The 24841-nt window shown below is 44.8% G+C and overlaps 1 protein-coding gene across 1 annotated transcript; it reads left to right on the top strand.

The window, feature by feature from the left end:
* The first annotated feature begins 2078 nt into the window (after positions 1-2078).
* CMTM6 (CKLF like MARVEL transmembrane domain containing 6) lies at positions 2079-24266 on the top strand. Its single transcript, XM_043442575.1, has 4 exons — positions 2079-2291; positions 12073-12249; positions 19185-19283; positions 21970-24266. The coding sequence occupies exons 1-4, from the start codon at positions 2157-2159 to the stop codon at positions 22105-22107; spliced, it is 549 nt and encodes a 182-aa protein (XP_043298510.1). The 5' UTR covers positions 2079-2156; the 3' UTR covers positions 22108-24266.
* Positions 24267-24841: the final 575 nt, after the last annotated feature.

The raw sequence follows: 24841 nt of genomic DNA on the forward strand, positions 1-24841 counted from the left end.
AGTTGGTATTCCCTGCTTCAGCAGGGGGATTCTTAACCACTGGACCACCAGGGAAGTGAAAGTGAAGTTGCTCAGTCGTGTCCGGCTCTTTGCGACCCTCTGGACTGTAGCCCAGCAGGCTCCTCTGTCCATGGGATTCTCCAGGCAAGAATACTGGAATGGGTTGCCATTTCCCTCCCTTAATACTTTATTTTGAAAATATCCAAACACAGAAGTTGAAGTAATTGTACAGTGAACACCCGTGTGCTACCCCATTAACATGTTCCCACAGTTGCTTTATCACAAGTCTCTCCTTTCATCCATCTCTCTGTTCATTAACCCATCTCTCTCTCCTTGTGGGGGATGAATTTCCAAGTAAATTTCAGACACAGGTAGTGTCTAGTTTGGGATGACAGTGACTTGAAGAATAACAAGGCAATGAATCCTTATAGTCCTGTGAAAACACAGAGGCTTTATTGGCTAGGATTGGTGGCTGCTTGGCTTTGGCAAGAGGTTAAGAATGTGTTTAATCAAAGACGGTAGGATAGTTTGGACTGACTGTAGATTATCCACCCCACCCCCCTCACCCCCAGCATAGGATCTACTTTTTTTGTTCCATTTGAATGGGAGAAAGGGAGGTTTGGGGCTGTGGAGAACAGAAGATCGATGTGGAAGCAGTATCCCCTCCCTTTCATGTGAGTTTCCAGGCCCTCAAGGGGTGCAGGCTGGGGCTTCTGGCTTCGTGGCCAGCAGCAAGGCTGAGTCAGGTGGCCTGGGCCTACCTTCCACTTGCCCGTGGGTGTTTGACCTTGGATGTCATACTCAGCCTCTTGGCCTGGTTTCTGACCTGAACTCGGGTCCTCTTGCTTACAGTCCAGCACAGCTGGACTTGACACTGACCTTGCAGTGACGGAAAGGAGAGCGTCTCTCGCAGGACCAGCAGGGAGAGTGGACAGCTTGTGCTCACAAGACCTGAACTCCCAATGGTTTTCATCAGAAGGTTTTAAAGGCAGCATTTGGGATGAGAATGCTGCTGTTAAGTCGCGGCAGTCGTGTGCGACCCCATAGACGGCAGCCTACCAGGCTCCTCCATCCCTGGGATTCTCCAGGCAAGAACATGAGTGGGTTTTGGGGTGAGAATGCAGAGGGCCTAACTTTTTTCTGGTTGGCTGGTGGTGAGGTAAGGCATTTCAGGAATCATCTTCTTCAGCTGTCTGGTTCCAGCCAGTCTGGGGTCTGTGTGCTGGTGGTCAGCCTGTAGTCACCACCCTCCACCTGCGCAGGGGTCTTAGTTCTTCCTGCAGAACAGCTCCAAGATCCGTGGTCAGATTGTTAGGGGCAGGTATTGCCTGAGGAAGAACTAGGACTGTTTAATCCCTGAACTGTTGTCTTGACTGCTTTTGTTTCTGCATTTCTCACTTCCTTAATTAGTAATTGCTTGAATCTGCTCTTTGGAACTCAGGGAAGGCCTAGGAGATTTAAAGCCTTTTTCTAAAAACAAGAAATGGGGGACATGGTTCAAGAAGGGAGGCTTTTGTACCTGGGAGGGCTGGATTCCAACTTCAGTTTTCTCATCTGTAAAATTAATGTAATGACAGTACCTACGTTATATTGTTGTGGAGAAAGTACGTGTGCCTGGCATGTGAATTGATCAGCTTTGGTTGCTAAATTATGATTACCTTCCTTGATGAGGTTAAGTTCACACAAAGTTAATATATGGTACTATGGCATCAGTTTTGACACGTAAGCCTGAAAGGAATTCAGAGAAGCAGGAGGGAGCAATCCTGAAAGTCCTTTGAGATAACCTGTAACATTGAAAATGAAATTCTTTTTTTCCCTTGCTCTGCAAGGCCCGTACATTGTCTGGCTTCTGCCTGCCTCTCCAGCCTCACCTCCTCTTTTTCTCCCTTGCTCAACCTGGCCACAGCAGCCATTTCAGAGGGAGCCGGGACGTTTGCGGTCCCCAGGACGTTTGCACTTGCTGTTTATGTTCCCCAGTCTCTCCCGAGATTTTTACGAGAAGAGAGGTAAGGCCTCGCGGCAGGGGGCGGGGCGGGGCGGGGCCTGGGCGGAGTCTGCCGGAAGTGGGGCGGAGGCCCAGGAAGTGACGGCCTACCCCGCCGAGTCAGTGGAGTCGGGGGCACCAGCCGCGGCCTTGCGTTCCCGGGCTCTGGGCGATGGAGAACGGGGAGGTCTACAGAGCCACCACCGAGGCGCACCCGGGCCCTGGCAGAGGCCCCCGGAGCGGCCTCGCCGCCTACTTCACCCTGAGCCGGCTCACGGGGTTCCGGCGACTCAAACTGCTGGAGCTGGTGAGTCCGCGGCCGGGTTGGGCGAGAGGAGGCAGCGAGCGGCGCTCTGCCTGCTGCTAAGAGGCGGCCGTTTCCACATCCCCAGTTCCTTCCCTCTCCGCCCGGGGAGGGGCCGTTCCCCACGGGGGAGTCCGCCGGCGCTCCCTCCTCCCGGGTCCCTCGAGGGCCGGCCCCCCACCCCCGCCCGCCCGCCCGGGTGTTCTGGGACCACCCAGCGTTTTGGGCGGGCGCAGGAAATGCGTCGGAGACCCAAGCCAGCAGCCTAACCGTTTCCTGCTCCTGTGTAGTGACCTTTGGCTCTTCTCCCTGCTGTTACCCTGCATTATCTCCCAAAGTGTCCGTATTTGGGCCACAAAATGCTTTTTTATCTTTCTCTGGTTCTTGCGGTTTTCCTGGTGTGAACCCAAGGGGGCAGTTACATTTGTTGGACAGAGTGTTCCGATACTACGCGAGGCGTAGAGAGAGATGTGTCTAGTAAGTTGTCGTTAAGAAGTTTTAGTACTAACTGGAAAAGAATTCCTTCTAAGTGAGCAGTGTGTGTACCAAATACAAAGTCAGAAGGACAGCTTTTTGTGTGAAGGGAAGCAGGCCGAGGGCATTCTCTTTCAGGGACACTGAGTTTCAATTTGCTTTAGGCGTTGGTTAAGGACCTTAAATCTACTAGTGAAAATACCAAACCATCTTTGAAATTTAAATTTTCATTCAGATCAAATGCACATTGAGCTCCTTTGTTCTGTTTTAATGAACGATGAGTAACATTTCCTGCAAAAGGAAAAATCAGACTGTTTAGAATGTTTCTGGGTTGGTTTGGTTTTTGAATCATCCCCAGTGAAAACAGCCAGTTGGTTTTTTTTGGAAGATCTTAAGTTCTTAGAAGTCAGATAACCAGAACGTACGTTCTTAGAACTCAGATGACCTACTTTCATTGAAAATAAAAATTGCAAAAAAAAAAATAATAATAACATAGCTTTTTAGCCCCCCCCCCCCCCCCATCACTTCTGGGAATAGCTGGGAAGTCACTTGGAAGCAAGTGACAGTATGGCCCAGGAGGGTCGGCCTGTGTCTCCCTTTAACTGCTTGCTGGCAGCCTTTCTATTCCTACAGTGTCCTCAGCCCCCTCCTGCCTTTGTTCTTCTGCATAAGCGGATCCTCCTACCCAAGAAGGGCTTCCTTCTGCTCTTCCTGTTCTCAGCTCTTGCATGACTTTTGGATGTCAGCTGTGTTTCTCTGCCTTAGAGTTAAAATGGTTCTATATAAGTAGAAGAATTATTTGGAACAGGAAAGAGGTAATATTCATTCGAAGCACTCTTGCTGTTCAAAAGACATCGTCAGTATTGGTCTGTTCCCCTTTAAATCTCTACAGTTGCCTTTCTTTTTTCTTTCCAATGAGAACTGGCAAATCTAAAGTAAAGTTTCTGATTGCCTTATTTATAGTTTAATAAACTAGTTCCATATCTTCTGAATAGAATGCAGCCATAAGTTTGGATGGTAGACTTTTTGCTTGGAGAGAAGGGGGAGAATGAGTTTGCCTTGTGGGGATTGTTAGACTATTCCTGCATGTTCTCCATCATCCATAAGGAGAAAGAGCAAAAGAATGAAAATTAATGTCTCTTCTTGAAATCCATTTGTTTGTTTATGGTGAACCTGTCCCATCCTTTTCACTTTGTTTTGGCCTCACCTTGCGGCTTTCAGGATCTTAGTTTCCTGTCTAGGGATTGAACCCTTGTCCTCGGCAGTGAAAGCTCAGAGTTCTAATCCCTGGACTGCCAGAGAATCCCCTTGTTTACAGGGGATTTTATGATATTACGTTTTCTTTAACATAGATTTAGAAAAATATTTCTTCAGTATTGCCTTTCATTCTAATGGTTGTCTTTTTGTTTCTGCTTTGTTGGTTTTAATGTCTTACATCTTCACAACAATAGATTTCTCCAGAAAGTCCCAAGAAAGTTTTATATGGAGTAAATGAAAATTCAGCCAGCCAGGGGCAACAAAGTCTTTGCCTCAACTCAAACTCTGCCTTTAGGTTGTTTTCTTTAGATAAATTATTTTTTAATCAAAAAGAGTTGGCGAGCTACAAGAAGGAATAACTGAAGTGGAGAAACCCATAATCAAAAAAGACGAGGTACTTTAACAAGGGACCTGCAAGCCCGAGATCATTTTACTCAAAATACAGTGCATTTCTGTGTTCATTATTCTAGACCCATAAATCATACCAGATTCTCAAAAACCCCAAAAGAGAAATGCCTTATTCTGAAATTTAACAAACCAGACACTGTGTACTTAGGAAATTCATAGAGTCCTGGGAGGTGGGATTGGGTCTCCTCTGAGGTTCTTTCCAGCCTTAAGGTTTTTACAGTCTGGGGCTCTGCAGGTTGTGTGTGCCAGAACAGATCCGAACACCCGGGGTGGAGAGCGGCACCTGCAAACGGAAGGGGCGGCTAGAGAGAAAACGGCATGACTGGCTCTTGAGTTACATACTCTGGGAGTTAGAGGGCTGTATCTGCCGTTCACGTGTGACCTCAGTTTTGTCAAAGGCTTGTCCGTCCACCCTTGCAGAGCTGAAGAGGAAACGGGAGACTCGGCGGAGAAGGTACCGTAAGGCGGCATTGCAGTTCCCGGTCCATGCAGTCACTTTAGTAGTTTATCCTATCCCTAAGGTTGGTCCTTACGCAGGTACTTTGTGAGGTTTTTGTTGTTACTGTTATTTTTTGAGGCAGGTTTTTGTTTGTTTGTTTGTTCTTGGCTTTACGAGGAGAACTGACCTTTTTGGCAGCCAAATTCCTTGCTAGTAAACTGGTGTAGTGATCTAACTACGTATGATATAGTCTCTGTCACAAACAAGCATTGTGTTTATAGGACCAGCTGAATGTCCTGAAGGCTGCATAGTACTATGATTATAATGACTTCAGGCAAGCAGTTTGGTTTAGAATTCACCAGTGATTTAAATGTATTAGATTGTGAATAGTGTTATTTTGTAAGTGCCAAGAAACAAATCACTTTGAAGCCGTTTATCTTGGTGCTCTTTTCATGACTTAAATGTGAAAATTGATACATACTAAATTGAAGCGCTTTGTTTTTACCTTGAAGAAGATCCATAATGTCAGCAAATCTGAATCTTTGTGAGTAAATGTTTGCTGAACGCACGGGAGGCTTAGCCTGACTACAGGCCGACACATTTGTTTACGTGAACCTTACATATCACTACAAGGTTTTTAAAGTGAGTTTAGTAATTCACAGAATAAAAGAATTGTGTAAATGGAGCCTTACAATTAATGCAAACATTAAAAAGTTCTTTTATGAGAAATTTTTTGGCGGTAGACTGTTCAGTGATGGAGAATTAGTGTTTAGCGTGGTAACTGTTAATTTTAGGGAAGACTGAAGTTTCAGAAAGGGTAGTGAAACTGAAATGGAGAGACAGAGGAGTCATTCTCTGAATGTTGAAGTCACCAGAACGGTAAGTGCATCTTTAGTCACTAAGACTTCCCAGATGTGTTGACTCTAGCATGGTGGTTTTAATGTATGACTTAACGGCAAAAAGGGAAATGCACAGACCTCTAGTTGTAACTTCAAAAACCCAGATGACAGACAGATCCTACACAAACACATCCAGTTGAAAGATGAGCTTAATAAACAGTGCTTTAGGGGGAAAAGAGTACAGAGTGGGAGTCGGGTATGTGGCTAACTTGTGAGTTAAGTCTGTCAGGGGTTTGAGCCCTCAGCTGTGAACAGAAGGGTGGGAGGCCCTGTTCTCCAAGGGCCCTGCCCACTCTTAGCAGATCAGTAATGCCCTTGGTTACGTTTGATACACTTTTATATCATCAGAAGCAGCCATGCTGGGCATGTGTACCCTGTTAGGTGCTTAGCCTAATAATCAGTAAGCAGCATTCAGTGTGATGCTGTCATGCTGTTGGGAGCAAGACTGTCTACCAGAAAGTAATCACGGAGCCTCTGAACTTAGGGGCTGCGCTCACCATCATATCCTTACCTCGTTCAGTGACCTTGTCGCTTTTCCTGTCTTCAACCACTTAGGTATTTAATGCTGGTGACCACACATTTCTTGAAGTTCTTCCCTTACTTTCACTTTTTCTTCTTTAATACAAAAAAGTGTCTGCTTACAAACAAATAAAAACATAAATATATACATTATATATATGAGATTAAAACAAGTCACACTTCAGGCCTCATCAACACACTCTGCTGCCTCACTGTTGGATTAACAGTTTGGAGTGTGTGTACTTGCTTTTTAAGGCGTTTCCCTGAGACATGTTCAACTTCCCGGCCTTGCTCTTCTGCTGTCAGTTGCCCTGGTCCCTCCTCCGCTCGGGCTGAGACGTTCTTCAGGCTCTCCCAGCCCTCCACCCCGCCTGTCTGCTAACCAACAAAACCAGACAGGCAGTTCCTGCATCTGAAAGTCCATCCTCTCTGGCAGGATCATCACATAACCACACTCGGCTCCGTAATCATTTACCTCATCCCTCCCCATCCAGTTGGGTCAGTTGCCTTGTTACCCTCTTGGCTGCCCTGCAAATCCTCACTGGTCTGATTCTGTTCCCTTTGTGCCACACCCAGAGTGCCCTCTGCCTGTCCTGATCCTGGGTCTGTCTTTTCACACATCCTTCTGTGGCTACTATTAATCCAGGTGGATCTGAACATTTTCCTGAATTTATACCAAATGCTCAAGTATGAGATATAAAATTATTGTTTTCTTATTTTTTTTCCTTATACATAGGTTTTAAAAGTGAAAGTTGCTCAGTCATGTCCAACTCTTTGCAACCCTGTGGACTAAATACAGTTCATGGAATTCTCCAGGCCAGAATACTGGAGTGGGTAGCCTTTCCCTTCTCTAGGGGATCTTCTAACCCATGTCTCCCGCATTGCAGGCGGACTGTTTACCAGCCCCACATTGCAAGCAGACTGTTTACCACCTGAGCTACAAGGGAGTCCATACATAGGTCTTATTGCTCTGTTACTACATGTTCCTACACATATGACAATGTTGGATACATAATGCTCAACACACTTTAAAAATAAATTTGAACTTGAGATGTAACTGACTGGTTAGTTTCGTGTGTACCGATGCGACACTTGTATAGCCTGTGAAGTGTCCCCTTGTCTTGTGTGGGAGACCATACAGAGCGGCTGTTGCCCTTGCAGTTGAGTCGCTCCGTCGTGTCTGACTCTGTGACCTCATGGCCTGTACCCCGTCAGACTCCTCTGTCCGTGGGATTCTCCAGGCAACAATACTGCGGTGGGTTGCCATGCCCTCCTCCAGGGGATCTTCCCAACCCAGGGATCGAACCAACATCTCCTTCATTGCAGGCAGATTCTTGACTACTAAGCCACCAGGAAGCACAGAGAGCTGTGGGAGATTTTAAAGGAAGCTCAGTATTAACAGAGGTGGGGAGTCAGGAGTTTTCATACCGAATACAACTTATAGTGCTAATTTCTTGGCCTTTAACTGGGAATAGGAACTAGTAAATAGCCAAGCTTGACATAGTACCCCTTCCTTCTCTCGGATGTCCATGCTGAACCCGCCTCCTGATAGAGCCCTAAGGTTTAAGGTCGGTAAGAACGCCTCCTTTGAGGAGTTTGGAAGAGGGCTTATAATGACTTGTCTCTGATAGGTTCTGGCCCAGCTGGTTCCTGCACTTTTCTTGGGGAGAGTAGATAAGTGGTCTGTATCTACTGTAGATAGGATTTTATTGTCTTAGGGACACTGATGAGTGTTCCCGATAATCTCCTTCTTGTAACAAGGATGGTTCAAGAGCTGCTGTTCTCCGATCTCAATGAGTGCTAGGCTCATATCTTCTCACAGTTAATTTCATACAACTTAGATATATCCTGAAGATTTCTTGTAGAGAAACTCCTAACATTCAGGTAAGATTTAACATAGCAGAGAACAAAAGAAATGGAGTTTTAGACATTTGGCACTTACTACACTCTAGACATTAAAAGCCCTTGTAATTACAGGAGAGGAAGTTCCTTACACAGTAACTTTCTGGGACTTGTCTAGGTGTGTTGCTTTGTCTGTGGTGCCATGACTGGGAACGCCTCACCTAACATCTGTCTGATATGAGGAAGTTGTTTGGGATCTTCTGGACTGTTTTATGCCTCATTAACTTACAGGAAATCACAGCAAAATAGGATCTATTTTCATCCTTACGTGCTTTCTTTTCTGTTGTGGGCACATGTGAATTTTGTATGGCCAGTAGGAGGGGGGAAATCCCTTAGAGGCTTCAGTGCTAATTTAGATTTGTTTTTAAACTTGTTTAAAATAATCATAGTATCACAGGAACTTGCAAAGAAACACGTGAAGGGAGGTCCTTTGCGTTCACACGTGTGTGTTCATGTACCTCTGTGCTGTTGTATCGAGTGTAGCTTCCTTAATCATCACCACAGCCAAGACCCAGCTGTCCCATTACCATGTAGCTCCCTCATGTCCTGGCCACCATGGATTAGTTCTCCATCTTGAAAAGTTGTGTTATTCTGTGAATGCAGTCATGCTGTATGTAACCTTTTGAGATTGGATTGTTTTCACTTTATAGAATTCTTTGGGGATTCATCAGATTGTTGCATATATCAAGTTTCTTTTTATTGCTAAGAGTAGTATTCCATGGTATGGATACCACAGTTTGCTTAACCATTGAAGGACACCTGGAGTGTTCAGAGTTTGGGACTCTGATGAATAAAATGTTGAGAACATTAACTTATCAGTTTTTGCAGGAATGTACATTTTCTGGACCAAGAAATGAGCAGATTGTAGGAATGCAGTTCCTGGGTCATATGGCAGTTGCCTGCTTAGTTTTTAAAGAAATTGCTAAACGGTTTTCCAGAAAGGCTGTATCAAGGACCTCTGCTTTGATGAAAATGTTTTGTAGGATAAAGCTATTCTGAAATTTCACTGTTGATTCTGGTAGCAGTGTTATTGCCATTCATGTATCTCGTTGCACCTGCTGGCCTGAATTGAGTAGGATGACGTTTCCCAGTAGGCTTTGACTTGGGTCATCAGTCATTTCATCAGCCATCAGGTTTCAGTGCTCAGAAGGAAATTCCCTCAGCTTCCACAAAACCCACAGACTGCCCAAGTGAATCTCTGCTCCCTCTTCCTTTCTGTTTGTAGAGCAGCATTCGCCCCACACCTTGAGCCCTGAGTCCTGCTTTTAGAGATCCTCTCTTCTTCCTATTGAGACATCTCACAGGCTTCTAAGCATTTAAACATGCTCAGTTCTCTGTCTTGAAATGCCCTTCCCTTTGAGCTCATCCACCACTGCCCTCCACCCGGCCACGTGGCGCTGCACTTGGTGACTGGGCCGTCTGTTGCCCGGCCTCAGCCCTCACTGCCCGAGGACGGCGCTGGAGCGTGAGCTGCCCTCGCAGAGCTCGCTGAGGCGGCCCTGCCACTCAGGCCCTCGCAGCGTTCCGGTATCGCTCTTGCCTGGCCTCTGAGGGGCATGCAGCACTCTTGGTGCTGGTTCTGTGTTTGGCTGCGCCACACGGCAGGCCTGGGATCTCGGTGCCCTGACCTCGGGGATCAAACCCGTGCCCCCTGCATTGGAAGCACGGAGTCTCAACCACTAGACCACCGGGGAAGTCCACAGTCAGCACTTCTGGTAACTTGCTCTGCATAGAAACCCTTTTTCTTGATCTGCTACCCTCTGGATGCTGCTCCTAACTGTCCTATGCTCGTATCTCCTCTTTGGGGCTTCCCTGCTGACTCAGGCTGTAAAGAATCTGCCTGCAGTGGAGGAGACGCAGGTTCGATCCCTGGATCAGGAAGATCTCCTGATGAAGGAAATGGCAACCCACCCCAGTACTCTTGCCTGGAGAATCCCGTGGATGGAGAAGCCTGGCAGGCTGCAGTCCACGGGGTCCCAAGAGTCGGACACGACTGAGCAACTGAATCAGCACCGGCAGCCCCCTCTGTCGAGCCCCCCAGTCTTGGGGTTCATCACAGTTCTGCCATGGGCCAGCGTTCCCAGCTCTGGGTGATCTCCCACGTGTTGGCTCCACCTCAGATGCGTCCTCTGAGCTCCAGACCCATATATCCTTTTGCCTTAGGCAGCACCTAACTCCTCCATAGACCACTCATTTACAGCATGTTTAAAATGAATTGTTCCTCTTCCCAGCACTCTTGCCTCTTAAAAAGCAGACCGACTCTTCTTTCTGCAGTGAGGCATCAGTGTGTGAGTACCTCATCACACAACAGTGGGAGCTCTGTTAAAACCCACCTACATTTAATTGAGTTGTCGAATTAGCCAGACAGCCATTCACCGCAAATGCATTGGCCAGTTAAATACTGCAAGACTGAGATTGAATGTGAAAAGGAATTTTTTCTATGAAAATAAATGGGATGCTTCAGAAAGACCAAAAAATAAGTTAATAAATACTTGCTGTGGAATTAAGAGTGCGGCAACTGTGAAAGGCCAGTAAAACTAGTCTGATTCTAGAAAGAGTCAGCATGCTGCTTCTTGAGTGTCCCAGATCTTGTTCCGCTTGAAACAACATCAGTTTAGAAGTGGCAGTCATAAATGATGGAGGTGATTAATGAAGCAGACACGGAGGGGAATTCCAGCCAGGCGCACTCGCAAAGAACAGGCCCACTTGCAGAGACAGGTGAATGAATAAACGTGCCTTTCTGTGTTAAAGTGTTTAAGCACATACGTGTTATCTTGTTTCCTCTTCTGTCTGTATTCATCCTGTCAGCTCAGGGCTTCTCCATCATCAGGGGTTTGACTTTCGTCCATTACAGCTACCCTGTTCATCTTTCCCTTCATTTCTGGCACCAGCTTCTCGACTGGATGGCTACCCCCCCGTTTTGCCCTTTTCCCCATCCCTTCGCTGTCTTGTAGCTAGAAAGAACCACTAAAACATAAGCCTGATCATGTCACCCTTTGCGTTAAAAACCCTTAAAATTCAGAGTCCTTACACCAGGAAAAGCAGGCGTCTCTTTATTCACACACTTACTTTTGACTGCGCGGGTCTTCCTCGCTGGGTGTGCTGTGCGCTCTTTACAGCGAGCGGGAGCTGCTCTGCCTGCGGGGCATCACTGCTCGTTGCGGCGGCTCCTCTTGTTGCAGAGCGCGGGCCCTGGCCGCAGCAGTAGTTGTGGCTCATGGGCTTTTAGCTACTCCGCAGCATGTGGAGTCTTCCCGGACCAAGGGTCGAACCTGTGCCTCTGCGTCGGCGGGCAGATTCTTAGCCCTGGACTGCCAGGGACGCCCCCGGAGGCACTTGGAGAGCCCCCTGCGTACCCCCCACTGTCACGTCGCCTTCTCTGTGGCATCCCCTCCCCTCCACCTGGACAGGGCCCAGCCCCTGTCGCGGTTCGGGGGTCGTGGGCGCCGTGTGTGGCTGGGGTGGGCCGGTGCCGGGCTCCGTCATCTCCAGGTCTCCTGTGCACCGCTCCTCTGCCTGAGCCCGTGCCCCAGTCCCTTACCGCCCCAGCCCCAGGCTGACTGCAGCCCTCCTGGTCTCAGCGTTCCTGTAGGAAGCCCTTCCTGAACCCGGGTTGAGTGCCTGTGCCGTGTGCTCTTAGGACCGGTCCTGAATGTCTCCTGTTCTGGCACTCAGCATATAGTAACTACTTTTTCATAGTAACTATTTTCTGTGTACTTGGATTCCCTTCAGGGCATCTGGACTGAGTTCTGTGTGGATAGATCGGGTTCATTGACTAATCTTGTTCGCCAGGTCTCCACTCAGCAAATGTTTGGGTGAACAGATGGTATTCTCTGAATTCTGTGGGTCTCCCTGACAAGTTAAGCCGGTGCTGCTTCTCCCGTAGGTGCTGTCTCTCCTGGCCTTCATCTGTGAGGAGGTGGTCTCGCAGTGCACCTTGTGTGGGGGACTCTACTTCTTTGAGTTCGTCAGCTGCAGCGCCTTCCTGCTGAGCCTGCTTATACTGATCGTGTACTGCACGCCGGTGTACGACCGAGTCGATCCCGCGAAAGTCAAGTCATCGGTAAGCACGAGAAAACATAATCCCTGTGACAAGGAGGTAGATGTTTTTGGACCTTGTGCAGTTGTATTATTCACGGTAATAGTGCTTTCACAACCCTAACAGGAAGAGACACCCTCCATTGTTTCAGGTCTGCCTCCAAGCAGCCTGCTTTTCCCTGCCAAATGGGACGGTTGGGGAGGGCGAAATTAGTGACAGACACTGCCAGTAATTTACAGGTATTGGTGGTTTAATCTGATTCACATTAGGTATTTTTTAAAAACTAGGAATTTTGTCATTTTTGATTTCTCACATTTCAGAGTGTGGGTTTTTGCAGTTCTGCACTGTGCCTGTTTTAGGTCAGGCACTGTGCTGAACATAAGATGGAGTGATGAACTAATGTGACAGGGTTCGGAGCCTTTAAGCAAAACAGCATGTAATTCTACCTATTTTGTTTTGGTTTTATTATGAAAGAAAGTTGTCTCTGAATGAATTTAGAAGGTACTTGTTAAATTCATTATTTAGAAGTAACCCTTTTAATAAAAGTAGAGGGGGCAATTTTATATTCACAAAATTAAGAGATGTATAACTTTCTAAAGACTTAGTCTGACCCTCAGTTTTTCTTTTAGTATGGATTTGTGAGATGACAGATGAGCTAATTTACAGAGTTACTGCATTTAAGAAAGAAAAAATCAAACAGTTTACTTCGGTAGCATTCAGGTTCTCAAGAGTGGTTTATAAGGAATTGTAACTAGCAGGGTTGATTTATGAAATTCACAGTTTTGAGGAGAAAGATAAAAAAACAGAGTAAGTTTTAACTATTAAAAACAAGATAATAGGATAAATACAAACCAGTTAAGATTTTATTATTGTTTTAATGAGAAGCAAGCTTTGGGTCCTATGTTGATAATATACCTAAGATTTACTTTTTTCTGTATACCCTTTTGTACCATAAGAATCTGTTACCTTTTTTTTTTGCATTTTAAAACTTTTATTGAAGTGTAGTTGACTTACAGTGTTAATTTCTGCTCTACAGCAGAATGATTCAGTTACACACATACACGCACAGTTCTTTTTCATATCCTTTCCCACTATGGTTTATCACAGGATACTGGATCTAGTTCCCTGTGCTATACAGTGGGACCTTGTTCATCCATCCTATATATACCAGTTTGCCTCTGCTAACCCACACTCCCAATCCATCCCTCCCCCACCCTCCTCCCCCGGGGCAGCTACCCATCTGTTCTCTGTGTCTGGAGTCTCTTGCATAGGTAGGTTCATTTGTGGCCATATTTTAGATTCCACCTATAAGTGATATGGTATTTGTCCTTCTCTTTCTGACTGACTTGACTTAGTAAGATTAATCCATTTATTTTGCGGCAAATTGTATAATTTCATTCTCTTTATGGGGTCACATTTCATTGTGTGTATATAAACATACACACACACACCACATCTTCTTTGCCTGTTCATCTGTTGATGGACATTTTAGGTTGTCTCCATGTCTCGGCAACAATAGTGACGCTGTGTACTCTGGGGTGCATGTGTCCTTTCAAATGGCAGCTTTGTCTGGGTTTGTGCCTAGGAGTGGGATTGCAGGGTCTTGTGGCAACTCTCTAGTCTTTGAGGAGCCTCCATGCTGCTGCACGTCAAGGCTACACCCATGTGTCCCTACCACCCGCGTCAGGGCTCACCTCTGGCCTCCCTGCTCCGTCTCGGTGATCTGTGTGCGTCTGTTTTTCTGCCAGAGCCACGCTGTGCTTGTTTCAGTTTCCATTGGGGCACAGCCGCCTTACAGTGTTCCTACTGTGGAGCACAGTGCGTCAGCTACATGTATACATTCAGCCCCTTGTGTGTGGGCTTTCTTCCAGCTTCGGTCACCAGAGAGCACTGCATGCCACACATAGGTTCTCACTGGCTATCTGTTTCATACACAGGATCAGTAGTGTACATGTGTCAATCCCAACCTCCCACTTCACAGGAATGTTTGATTTTTTAATCTGTATACTAGCTTACCTAAGTGATTTACTTTCAGATCACGATTTTCTTTCCTGTAGATTCTTAAAATTCGTTTATGTTTAGAGACGACTCTTCAATATTTTCCTTAGGATGGGTTTAGTATTGCTGTATTGTTCTAGTTTTTAGTTGTTTGGGAGATTCTTTGTTTCAATAGAGTATCTCGGGTTGCGGATTTTTCCCTTTCAGGACTTTGAATGTATCTTGCCATTCCTTTCTGGCCTGCAGAGTTGCTGTAGAGAAGTATGTCTTGGTGTAGGTCTGTTTGGGTTTACCTTGGTTGGGACTCTTCTCTGCTTCCTGTACCTGGATATCTGTTTCCTTCTTTAGATTTGGGACGTTTTCAGCCATAATTTATTCAAATGCATTTTCAGTCCCTTTTTCTCTTTCTTCCCTTTTTTGAATTCCAATTGTTCACAGATTGGCATGCTTTATATTATCCCATAGGGGTCTCATATTGCTTTCCTTTTTTTTTTTTTTAATTTGGCTTTATGTCTGCTGTTCTGATTGAGTGATTTCCATTATTCTATCTTCTAGGTCACTTAATTGTTCTGCATTTTTCATTCTATTATTCACTACTTTTAGGTCAACTTTAATCTCAAGAAATGAATTCACTAAATTTTTCTTGGTTCCCTTTTTAGTTTCTAGTTCCTTTTCATAGTAATCTGCATTTCTATCAGTAGTCCTCAATTTCTTCACTGTTTTCATTATCTCCTTTTTGAACTTGCCATGTATTAGACTGAAGAAGTCTGTTTTGTTGTTTCTTCTTTCAGGGGATTTCTCTTGATCTTCTAATTGAGAGTGGTTCCTCTGCTTCCTCATTTTACTTGTATTTCCCTTGCTGTATGCATTTAGGAGAAGCAGTTATCTGCTGTGGTTTTGGAGGGCTGTTTTTACGTGGAAGCGCCCTTGTGTGGCCCTGTTGACTGCTGCTGGGGGCGGGGGCTGCTTTCAGCGCGGACGCCTGCCCCGGCTTTGCTCAGCGTGTCTGCTTGCCGTTCTGCCCTTGCTGGGAGGTGTGACTGGCGTGACCGGCACGTGCAGTGGGCTGCGGGCGGGGCCTCCTTGCTCGGGTGGTCACTGGCCTGTCGGGGGCCAGGTGTGTGCCCTAGCTGTTGAGTAGAAGTTCTCGGATGTGCTTCTGAGTTGTGCTGCAAGGTGGGGGGGATGGGAGCGTCCCCACTGAGCCTTCCTCAGAGCGGTTCTCAGGTGAGTCTGCTCACCTGGCACCTGTTAGGAAGCTCAGACGTGCTGTGGTCAGCTCTGCCCTCACCCCATCTCAGCCTTGGGACGGCCACCAGTTGGCCCTGGGGTCCTTGTGGCCTGGCCACCAGCCCAGCTCCACTGAAGTCAGGCTCCAGGACCATAGGAGTGGGGCCCCTGGACCTGCTGTGGGGCTCTGGAGGGGCTCAGGCCCTGGCCCTGTGTGCACGTGTCCAGGAAGCCCCCACTGCTCAGGCTGCATCTGTCAGCCACGGGAGGACCCGTGGTCTGCACGATGTTCTGTGGGTGCGGAGTTGACACAGCTGCCAGCAGAGATGGACGCTGGCGGCTCCCGGAGCTATGGGGAGAGACCGCGGTCCTGCTCCTAAGCCGCATGGCCCCTGGGTCCAGCTGGGGTTTCAGCTCCGCCTCTGTGCATGGACGCCTGCTGGCGTTTGTTCCCCGGCACCTGCCAAGGCAGGAGCCCCTGAGGTTGTGGCTAGAGCACACGCCGGCCCCTTCGGGCCATCTCTGTGCAGCCAACAGCGGTCCTGTCCGCGGGCCTGCCCTCTAGACTCCGGAGGCCAGCACCCAGCCTCCGCCTGGACGAGTTTACTCGAGCTGGGGCGCGCAGGGTGGCGGCCTGGACTGCATGTGCGGGTTTGGCTCCTCTGCAGCTCCCTGTCTGTGCTGGCTTATCTCCTGGCTAGGGAGGTGGCTTCCCACACTCTGAGAACCTTTCCTTTTTCCAGCTCCTCCCAGGGGTACAGGTCCCATTCTGCTGCCTTTTTGCCCCTTTCATCCTGCCTGTCACTTGGAGATCATTCCTGTCCTTTCAGGGGTTTGAGGCCTTCTGCTGGTGTTCAGTAGATGTGCTGTGAGAATCGTTCCATTTGTCGATGCATTTTTCATGTATTTGTGGGAGGAAGCAAGTTCCATGTCCTTCTGTCCCACCATTTTGATTGGATACTGTCTGTTAAAATAATTCTTTCTGGCATGAAATATTGCCATTTGCAGTAACATGTTGCTGGACCTAGAGAATATTATACTATGTCAGAGAAAGACAAATACCATATGATATCACTTACATGTGGATTCTTAAAAATACAAAAGAATATATATTTACAAAACAGACTTAGAGAAAGCGAGCTTGTGGTTGCCACAGAGGTGAGGAGGAGAGGAGGGGCACATTAGGGATGCGGGGTTAAGAAACTATCCATAAAACAGAGGAGCAGTAAGGATTTACTGCATAGCACTGGGAACCACACTCAGTATCTTATAATAAATTCTAATGGAATATAATCTGAAAAAACATAATTGAACACTTTGTATTACACCTGAAGTGAACACAAAAGGATAAATCAGCCATACGTCAATAAATAAGTACATATATATAATGATTCTTTTAAGGTTGAAAAATGAAGCAACAAAAAAAAGTTGATACAAAACAATTAAAAAATAACTTTGAAAGTCAGGTAGAGTCTGAATCAAATCCATGAAGACTCTGATGACCACATTCATGCGTTTCTCGTCCAACAGCCAGACAGCATTACTTTCCATGAAAGTATTTCAGAAGCGTTTAGTTCTTTTAAAATACTGTTTACTTCCTGGCGGCACTGGGTCTTCGTTGCTGCCTGCCGGCCTCCTCTGGTTGCGACAGGCGGGCCGCTCTCTGATTGCAGCGCTCAGGTCTCAGTGCGGTGACTTCTGCGGGAGCGCGCCCTTGAGTTGCAAGGTGGACTCCTACCCACTGGACCACCAGGGAAGCCCCAGAAATGGTTGGTTGTGCTTAAGAACATCGATCTTTTGGACGAGAAACAATATAAATTTTCTACTCTTATGGTCAAAATAAGCAAAAGGTAGAACACTTATGACATCAAACTCCCAACCTTTAAAAAGTTATGAGTAAACACTGATTTTAAAATACTGATAAAAAAAATTAGTCACTTCATCTTAAAATAGTTTTTGTAAAATATCTTACAATATTTCTTTTGGGTCTTATAGAAAGTTTTAAACATATTTGTAATCATATAGATATTCTACTTTTCAACCAACATTGTAAGGAAGTCATGTTTCTTTGATTTAAAAGTTACTCTTACTGTCTGCTTTCTAACATACTTAAAATTGTTTTATGTAAGGTTTTCTTTTTGAGAAAACGTTCTGAGTGTATAGTGGTTGTGGTGTCTAGGGTGGAACAGTAATCTTTTTGAAGAGAGAATCTTTTCTGTCCCATTACATGAAGAATAACAATAGCCAGTGTTCATGAAACATTTATTATGTATCTGACACTGGTCTGAGCGTTTTCTTGGATTAAAGAACTCTTATCCATAGAATCACCAATGAATACAATATTGTTACTACTCACTTTGCAGATGAAGAAACAAAAGCACACACTCCATAGGTAACTAATTCAGTCATGCCGCCAGGAAGGAATATTACTGGTATGTGAACTCAGGTAGTCTAGCTCTAGAACCCATGTTATTGAATACTACCATCCTGTCTCAAATATGACTGTCTTGTTTAAATCCTTCGTGTGTACTCCAAATATTAATAGTTCTATAAGTAACAGGTTTGAAATAATAATTCAAAGGCATAGAAAAAAAGAAAAACTGCAGAAAAACACCACTTTTAGAAGCAGAGAGAAAAATCAAGTGTTTTTTATAAATGTTGAACTAACAAAATAGTGAATTCTGTTTTGGGTAGTTTTATTGATAGTAGGTTTAGTGGAGAATGTGTTTGAGAAAACTCAAGAAATACCAGACTTAAAACCCTTTGGAGTGACTCATGTTTCCAGTTTCTCCTCTGAATCAAATCTGTGTGTCAAGCACCATTTGCAGTCGGCCTCTGAGAGAGCGCCTCATGAGGTGATGCCCGAGAGAGCTCTTGGAAACCAGGAAGCCAGTCCAGTGCTGCAAGCTGCATTCTGATGAGCTGTGGGTGCTCCTACATGGTAGATAATCTCATCCTATTAATGCAAGCTTGTGCTGGATGACCTGGTGGGCACAGTTGAAAACAGGCTATACAACAAAGCTTAAGTGTCTAAAAAACAGACTATTGGCCTAACTTTATTGATGGGCAGTCCTTTTGAGTCTCTTGTCCAAAGTACTTTAAAAGTACTCTGAGAGAGGCCATCCTAGCATGGGTTACCTGAAAAGGAAAGAAAAATGCTTTTTTTTTTTTTTGCTGGAAGTAATATGGTATTTCATCTTATGGTTTTGATCTTTATGTCTTAAAAAGATAAACATACATGCATGCGTGTTTCATCTTATTTACTTGTAATAGTATATAGTTGATTTTATATTACTTTGAGATGTAAAACCCAGCAATTCAATATTTTTATAGATTATACTCCATTTAAAGTCAGTTAGTTGGTCCTCCCACCACCTGGCCCCTCCCCTTTCCCCCCTGTCACCACTAGTTTCTCTGCATCTGTGGGTCTGTTTCAAAGTTACACACATTGATTTTAGTTCTTAGACTCCACATAGAGGTGATAATGGAGAACTATTTTTATTAAAAGATTATTTTCTGCTGTATTTTGAATATAGCCTGTGCATATTTATAGGGTGTTCCTTTACAAGGTATTTATGAAGTACCAAGCTTATTGAAAAGTTAGTTGAAATATGTAAGTCTGAGTAAAGAAAAAAGAAGTCACTGTTTTTTAAAAGTTAAAAAGTAGAACACACTTGTTTTCAACCAGCCTAACCCTGTTGTCTGTATCCCTCTGTTTCATGAATGTGTAGGACTTCTTTATTACTCTGGGCACAGGACTGGTACTCTTGGTGGCATCCATCATTTTCGCTTTGACACATGACAATACCATAACTGAAATTGCTGCAATTGTAAGTACCCTTTACCTTTGCTTGTTTTTGTTTGCTTAAAAAGACAGCATTTGGAAAGTACTTAACAGATTACACAATAAGGGAGAGTAGTTTGTCTTATTTTTTAGTGTTATTTTCAATAGAGGACCTAAAAGCAAATAAATATGATAGCCTTAAAAACCTAGAACCTGTCTTTAGAATTTGAGTTCTGTTAACAAAAATCCACTTACTCTGCCTATGAACATTATTGCTAATGGAAGTGGTAGGATTGACTGATTATCTTAAAATCTCTCCCCTTTTCAGTTCAACAAAAGCACACTTATATATCAGGTGCTGTTTTAAGTGTAGGGGATAGCAGAGGTATGACCCCAAAGCTCGGTCTAATAGAAGAGAGAGATAAGTAAACGTTTTTTTATCTGAAATCGTTGAGGGGCCAATGTTTTTTGGAATTCAGAATATTCCGGATTTTAGAAAGGCAGTAACTGTACATACACTGTATGACACACCTTTGGGCAGTCTGAGCAGCACCTTGTTACCCAACGTTAATATTTCTGCATATTAATATTATTCTGAATATTCACAGTAAAAGAGATGGGTAAGGACCAAATAGTTTTATCTTGTGTTAATTTTGAGCCAAGTAAATCATGAAACTTTTGAGTTTTTGTAGCTTTTTGAATTTCAGAATTGCAGATCAAAGATCGTGGATTTAATCGGGCCAGTGCTGTGAATATGAATAATTAACAATTAGTTAACAAGTCTTCTCACTAGTCAGCCAATTTCCAATTAATGCTTTGTTTATAACAAAACTGCAGTTGTAATTAATGGAAACATCAGCATATAGATCATTCAAACTGCTTAGAACAACTCAAAAGGCATTCAGAGAATTGGTTGGCTGTAATATCATCTACCTACTTACATGAACACAACATCTTAGTACTTAAACATGTAAAAACAAAATGGAAATAAAATTAATGCTGAACCTTGGTGCATTTTAGCAATAAAGTATTTAGCCATGGATTATACATGTACCAACTAAAGAGAAAGTCTTATGGTTAATTTCAGTTTATAGTCAATTTTGTTGCAGAAGAATATGATAAGGTGAAGCAGTAATTTCTAGTAGAGAAGTGTATTACTATAAAAATCCTGTGGAGGAAGTGAAAAGTGAAATAAAGTTGAGGAAATGTTCAGTTTATGGAGGGTGGGAAGGAGCATGTCCTCAAATTCCCAGATATGTAAAAGCTTAGTTGTGTGTTCTAATAGGTGGTGTGTTAGAATGTTACCGTGTTCAGTTTCATTGAATATGTTTTAAGAGTGGTGGTTTAAAAGCTCAGTATTTATAATATGCTTAAAATTACCTTTTACAGCTATTTAAGTATGAAAATTATATAGATTTAAATGAGTGAGGGAGTCTATTTAAAAAAAGAATTCTGATGTGAGCGAAAAAGCTAGAAGATCATTGGGTGATATGCAGAGGGGATCCTGTATAGACCAGAGCTCTCTGAGGTAGTCGTCACAGACAAGGTGACATCTGGTCTGGCCTTTAAAGTATGGAATATGTTTGCCAGCCAAATAAGGGGACAGATGCCGCCATCAAGCCAAATAAAGACTCCAGAGGGGAAAAGGGACTTGGGTTTTGAGGGGTGGAATTGATCGTTCCACCTTGGCTGGATGTGCTGGGCACACTCCGGTGAACGAGGAAGCTCCCTCCGTTTGCTTTCCTGTGAAATGCGGCAGGATGGAGGGCTGGTGCTGGGGCGGGGGCCTGCGGCAGACGACCACCAGCTGTCACGGTGTGGGGCTGGAGCCCTAGCGCTCCAGCGATTTTCCCTTTCCGCAGAGCACTCTTTCGGCCCCCGGTCTTAAGGGGCTTGTCAGTGATGAAGCTAAATTTGAACTGTTCTTCTGTCTCTCGACAGAATTCTCAGAATGTTTGATCAGATATTAGACGCGCGCGATGAGGAAGTGACTTAAGGAAGAGGAAGTAGGTAGTGGCGCCCCGTTGCTGTGTCATTACAGTGTGACGGTGAACTGGAAAATAGTCCTTAGGTAATTGGAAAGTGTCTTCACTGTAGAGTGTTTTGCTGTGAATAACTTTTCCTTGTTGCCTAGGCGCGGTCACCTGCTCTTTTCATCTGTGGGGCAGTCTAACCCTTGCTGACCATCTTGTTTCACATCATGTAGTAGGACTTGGTTTTCATTATTAACCTTAGCTTCATAGATCGGCACTGCGCGCACACACACGACAGGATGTTGATATTTTGGGAGACTTTGACTAATGGGCATTATTCTGAAAATTTTTTTTAACTTTGCATTTTTTGATGACCTGACCTTGAATTTTTTTTTTTTTTTTAACTTAAGAATGGGGCTTCCCAGGTGGCACTAGTGGTAAAGAACGTGCCTGCTAATGCAGGAGACTCGAGAGACGTGGGTTCGATCCCTGGGTCAGGAAGATCCCCTGGAGAAGGAAATGGCAATCTGCTCCAGTGTCCTTGCCTGGGAAATCCATGGACCGAGGAGCCTGGTGGGCTACAGACCATGGGGTCGCGAAGAGTTGGACACGACCGAGCACACACACATGATATTAAGAATGATGTGTATAAAAGTAAATCGAGTTGTCTTGCTGTATAAAATGGGTCCAGAGTCAAGCAGGAAATGAGTGTATACTCCATAATTCCTCATGTAATCTTTGTCCCCTTTCCCTCTTCAGGTGTTTGGATTTCTAGCAAGTTTTGCATACCTGACTGACTTCTCCTTTATGCTCCGTGAAAAATGTAAGGAGCCCCAGCCGAGAAAAGGGGAGGCCGCCGTGAGGAGAGAGTGCCTCACCGAACCTTTGAATGCTTAGAGACTCGAGGGGATGGGTGTGCAAGGTTGCCGCGCGGGGTGCAGCAGCTTCCGTAGACCCTGGGTCCTTGTTAAACCGCTGATTTTTGGAGAGCAAGGCAGGACGGCAGTTTGATCAGTATTGATTGGACTGTGTATCAGTCACCATAAATAAGGCCAGAGGGCTTTAAAAAAAATTTTTTTTTATAACAGTTGAAACTTGTGTCAGATGAAGTTTTGTTTTTGTTTGGAGGTAAGCAGCTGTTCCTTTAAATCACATAGCTCAGCTGATGATAAATTATTCCATCATTGTTACTAGGGTTAGCTTTCAAATTATGCTTTATAGCTGTATAAACAGCGTGATGAAGTTCATCCATTTATAAATGGTTTCACTTTTAATTTGCTTAGCTGTGACTTTGCTTTTTGATGACTAGTTACAGTTTAATGTATATTTAAGAGATCATTATTTTAAATGTTGGTCTAGGTTTTTTCCTTACACATGTAAAACCCAGGCTTTTGCCATATCTCACTCTGCCTTAAAAATTATACTGGAACATTTTAGGATATAATTACTAACTCTGAGATCTTTTATAGCCTAATAGAAAATGTATGGGAGATGCTGATATTTTACATGTTATAAAAACAACAATGTCAGCAACCCCATGTAAAAGTACACATAGAAAAATGGAAGAAACTGCTACCCTAACTAAGGACCAAAGATCAGATCCATGTTGCACAGTGCAGTTGAAAGCAACTGTAAAAGCAGGCCTTCACCACTCGTGTCCGAAGAGATGAGTTCATACTACGAGACAGAAAATGGTTCATTCCTTTTTGCCACACGATTATTTCTCCTGAAATTCAGCTTCTGTTCAGTGTTTTCTTTGGAGCCCATCTTATTTTAAAACCTCAACCTCTGATTTTCTATTTGAGAGCTTCCCCGCTGTCTCCTTAGCAGGATGGTCCAGGTACTGCTTCAGTACCTGCAGCGGTGGGCCTGGGGCTCTGGCTGCCTGGAGGGCAGCCTCTCCAGATTCCCGGGTCTGTCGAATTGCATAGATTCACAGCAGATCTTTAGGGTTCTTGTTCCCACACAGACATTGCCCTAGTTTCTCTTCAGAGGAGACCTTAAGAAAGGGAGTGCCCAGTTTAGCTGTCTTAGAGCCAGCCAGGGCACTTTGAATGAGACCGTTCTTAAAGGAGGTCTTTTTATAACAGGAGCTTTCTAACCAAGTGCTTCACAGGCTAGACCTTTCTTGTCCTCCTGTTAAGAGTTTTCACTCAAGACTCCAGAGTGGACTTGCGTTTCCAATGAGACAGGTTAATGGCCCCATCCTCCTCTCATTTCTCACCTGCCACTGTGTCATGGATGGGTTTCAGACACAGATGCCCAAACACAACCTCTGCTGCCGTCCTGATGCAGAACCTTATCTGCTGGTGTCAGTTTGGTTGCCGGTGGCGACGTCACCACTGCCTGCTCCGGAGGTCATGGAACCAGCCAAGGGTGTGTGTGTGTGTGTGTTCACAGGGTGTGCGAAGTAAGGGAGGAGAGATGGCTTAGGTCTAACCTGGGCTTAGATAACCAGCTTGTGGTAGGCAGGCTCCGCTGTCCTTGGAAGTATTGTCTCCGCCCAGCAGACCACCTGGGCCCGCTCAGGGTCCCCACTCGGGAGGCTGAGGGAATGGCCTCAACAGGCCGGTGCTCAGTGGAAGCGCTCCTTGTCCCCACGTTTCACTTCACTTGTTTCATTGGTGCAGAGGGGAGCTCCTGGCTGGCCACCCAAATATACGACCTTCACTGGTATTTCAGGGCATCCTAGAACCTTTCTTCACCATTTTTTTCTTTTAAACAGGACCCACGACTAATTAGCCTCTATCTGCTATGGTAGGAGTTAGGAGTAAAAAGATCTTTGTGGTCAATAAAAATTTCAAGGAGAACGTGAAACCAAAGCCACTGTTACATAAGTAGACCTTTGAGAACGGTTCTTTTAAAAGGGAAATGGACATACAGTACAAAGATTTTATAATTGCTATACTTAAATTATGTTCTGTATGGGGGCTGGGGAATGTATTTTTACATTGTTTATAGCCAATCATTTTTATATTTAATAATTCCTGTGGGCCTTATGTGTGTCTCTGTGTCAAATTTTGTAGTCTTTTAAAATAAATCCACTTTATTGTTCATACCTTTGTAGTTGTTTGTTTACTACAGAAGCATAGTGTTTAAATGAAAGTGTTCCCCAGACTTCTAGGAGTTGGCTTTACAACGTGGGTGAGAACACTGGACTTTGGATCTGCCAGGGCGTGGGGCATGGGCAGGAAAAACGTCAGCCCATGGGCTCTCCCTCTTGTTGGAAAGTTAGAATACACATTCAGACATCTTTAGGGAACTATGTGTGAAGAGTTACAAAGGAATGTTGTGAACTAAAGGCCTTCAAATACTTCCAAAGCAGCAAATTTGGACTCAGTCACATTTCCTAGTATGGGTAACAGTCCCCAAAACAGGCTCCTTCTCGTTCGGGCTGCTCGGTGACTGGGAAAGGGAAGCCAAACTAGGGCGGTTCTGGTGAAGCTAAAGCTATTTGTGTAGTTAGCGAAATTCCTGCCTCCAGACGTATGAGAATAACAAGATCTTTACAGTTGTCATGAACTCGCTGGAATTTGTACATTCTTCAGACATCTGTGTTTTGATAAAGAGCATGATTTTATCAATATACAATCAACTACAAGGAGCAGAACATCTAACTAGGTGGGTCTTA

Source organism: Cervus canadensis, chromosome 22 (genome assembly GCF_019320065.1).
Source record: "Cervus canadensis isolate Bull #8, Minnesota chromosome 22, ASM1932006v1, whole genome shotgun sequence".
NCBI lineage: Eukaryota > Metazoa > Chordata > Mammalia > Artiodactyla > Cervidae > Cervus > Cervus canadensis.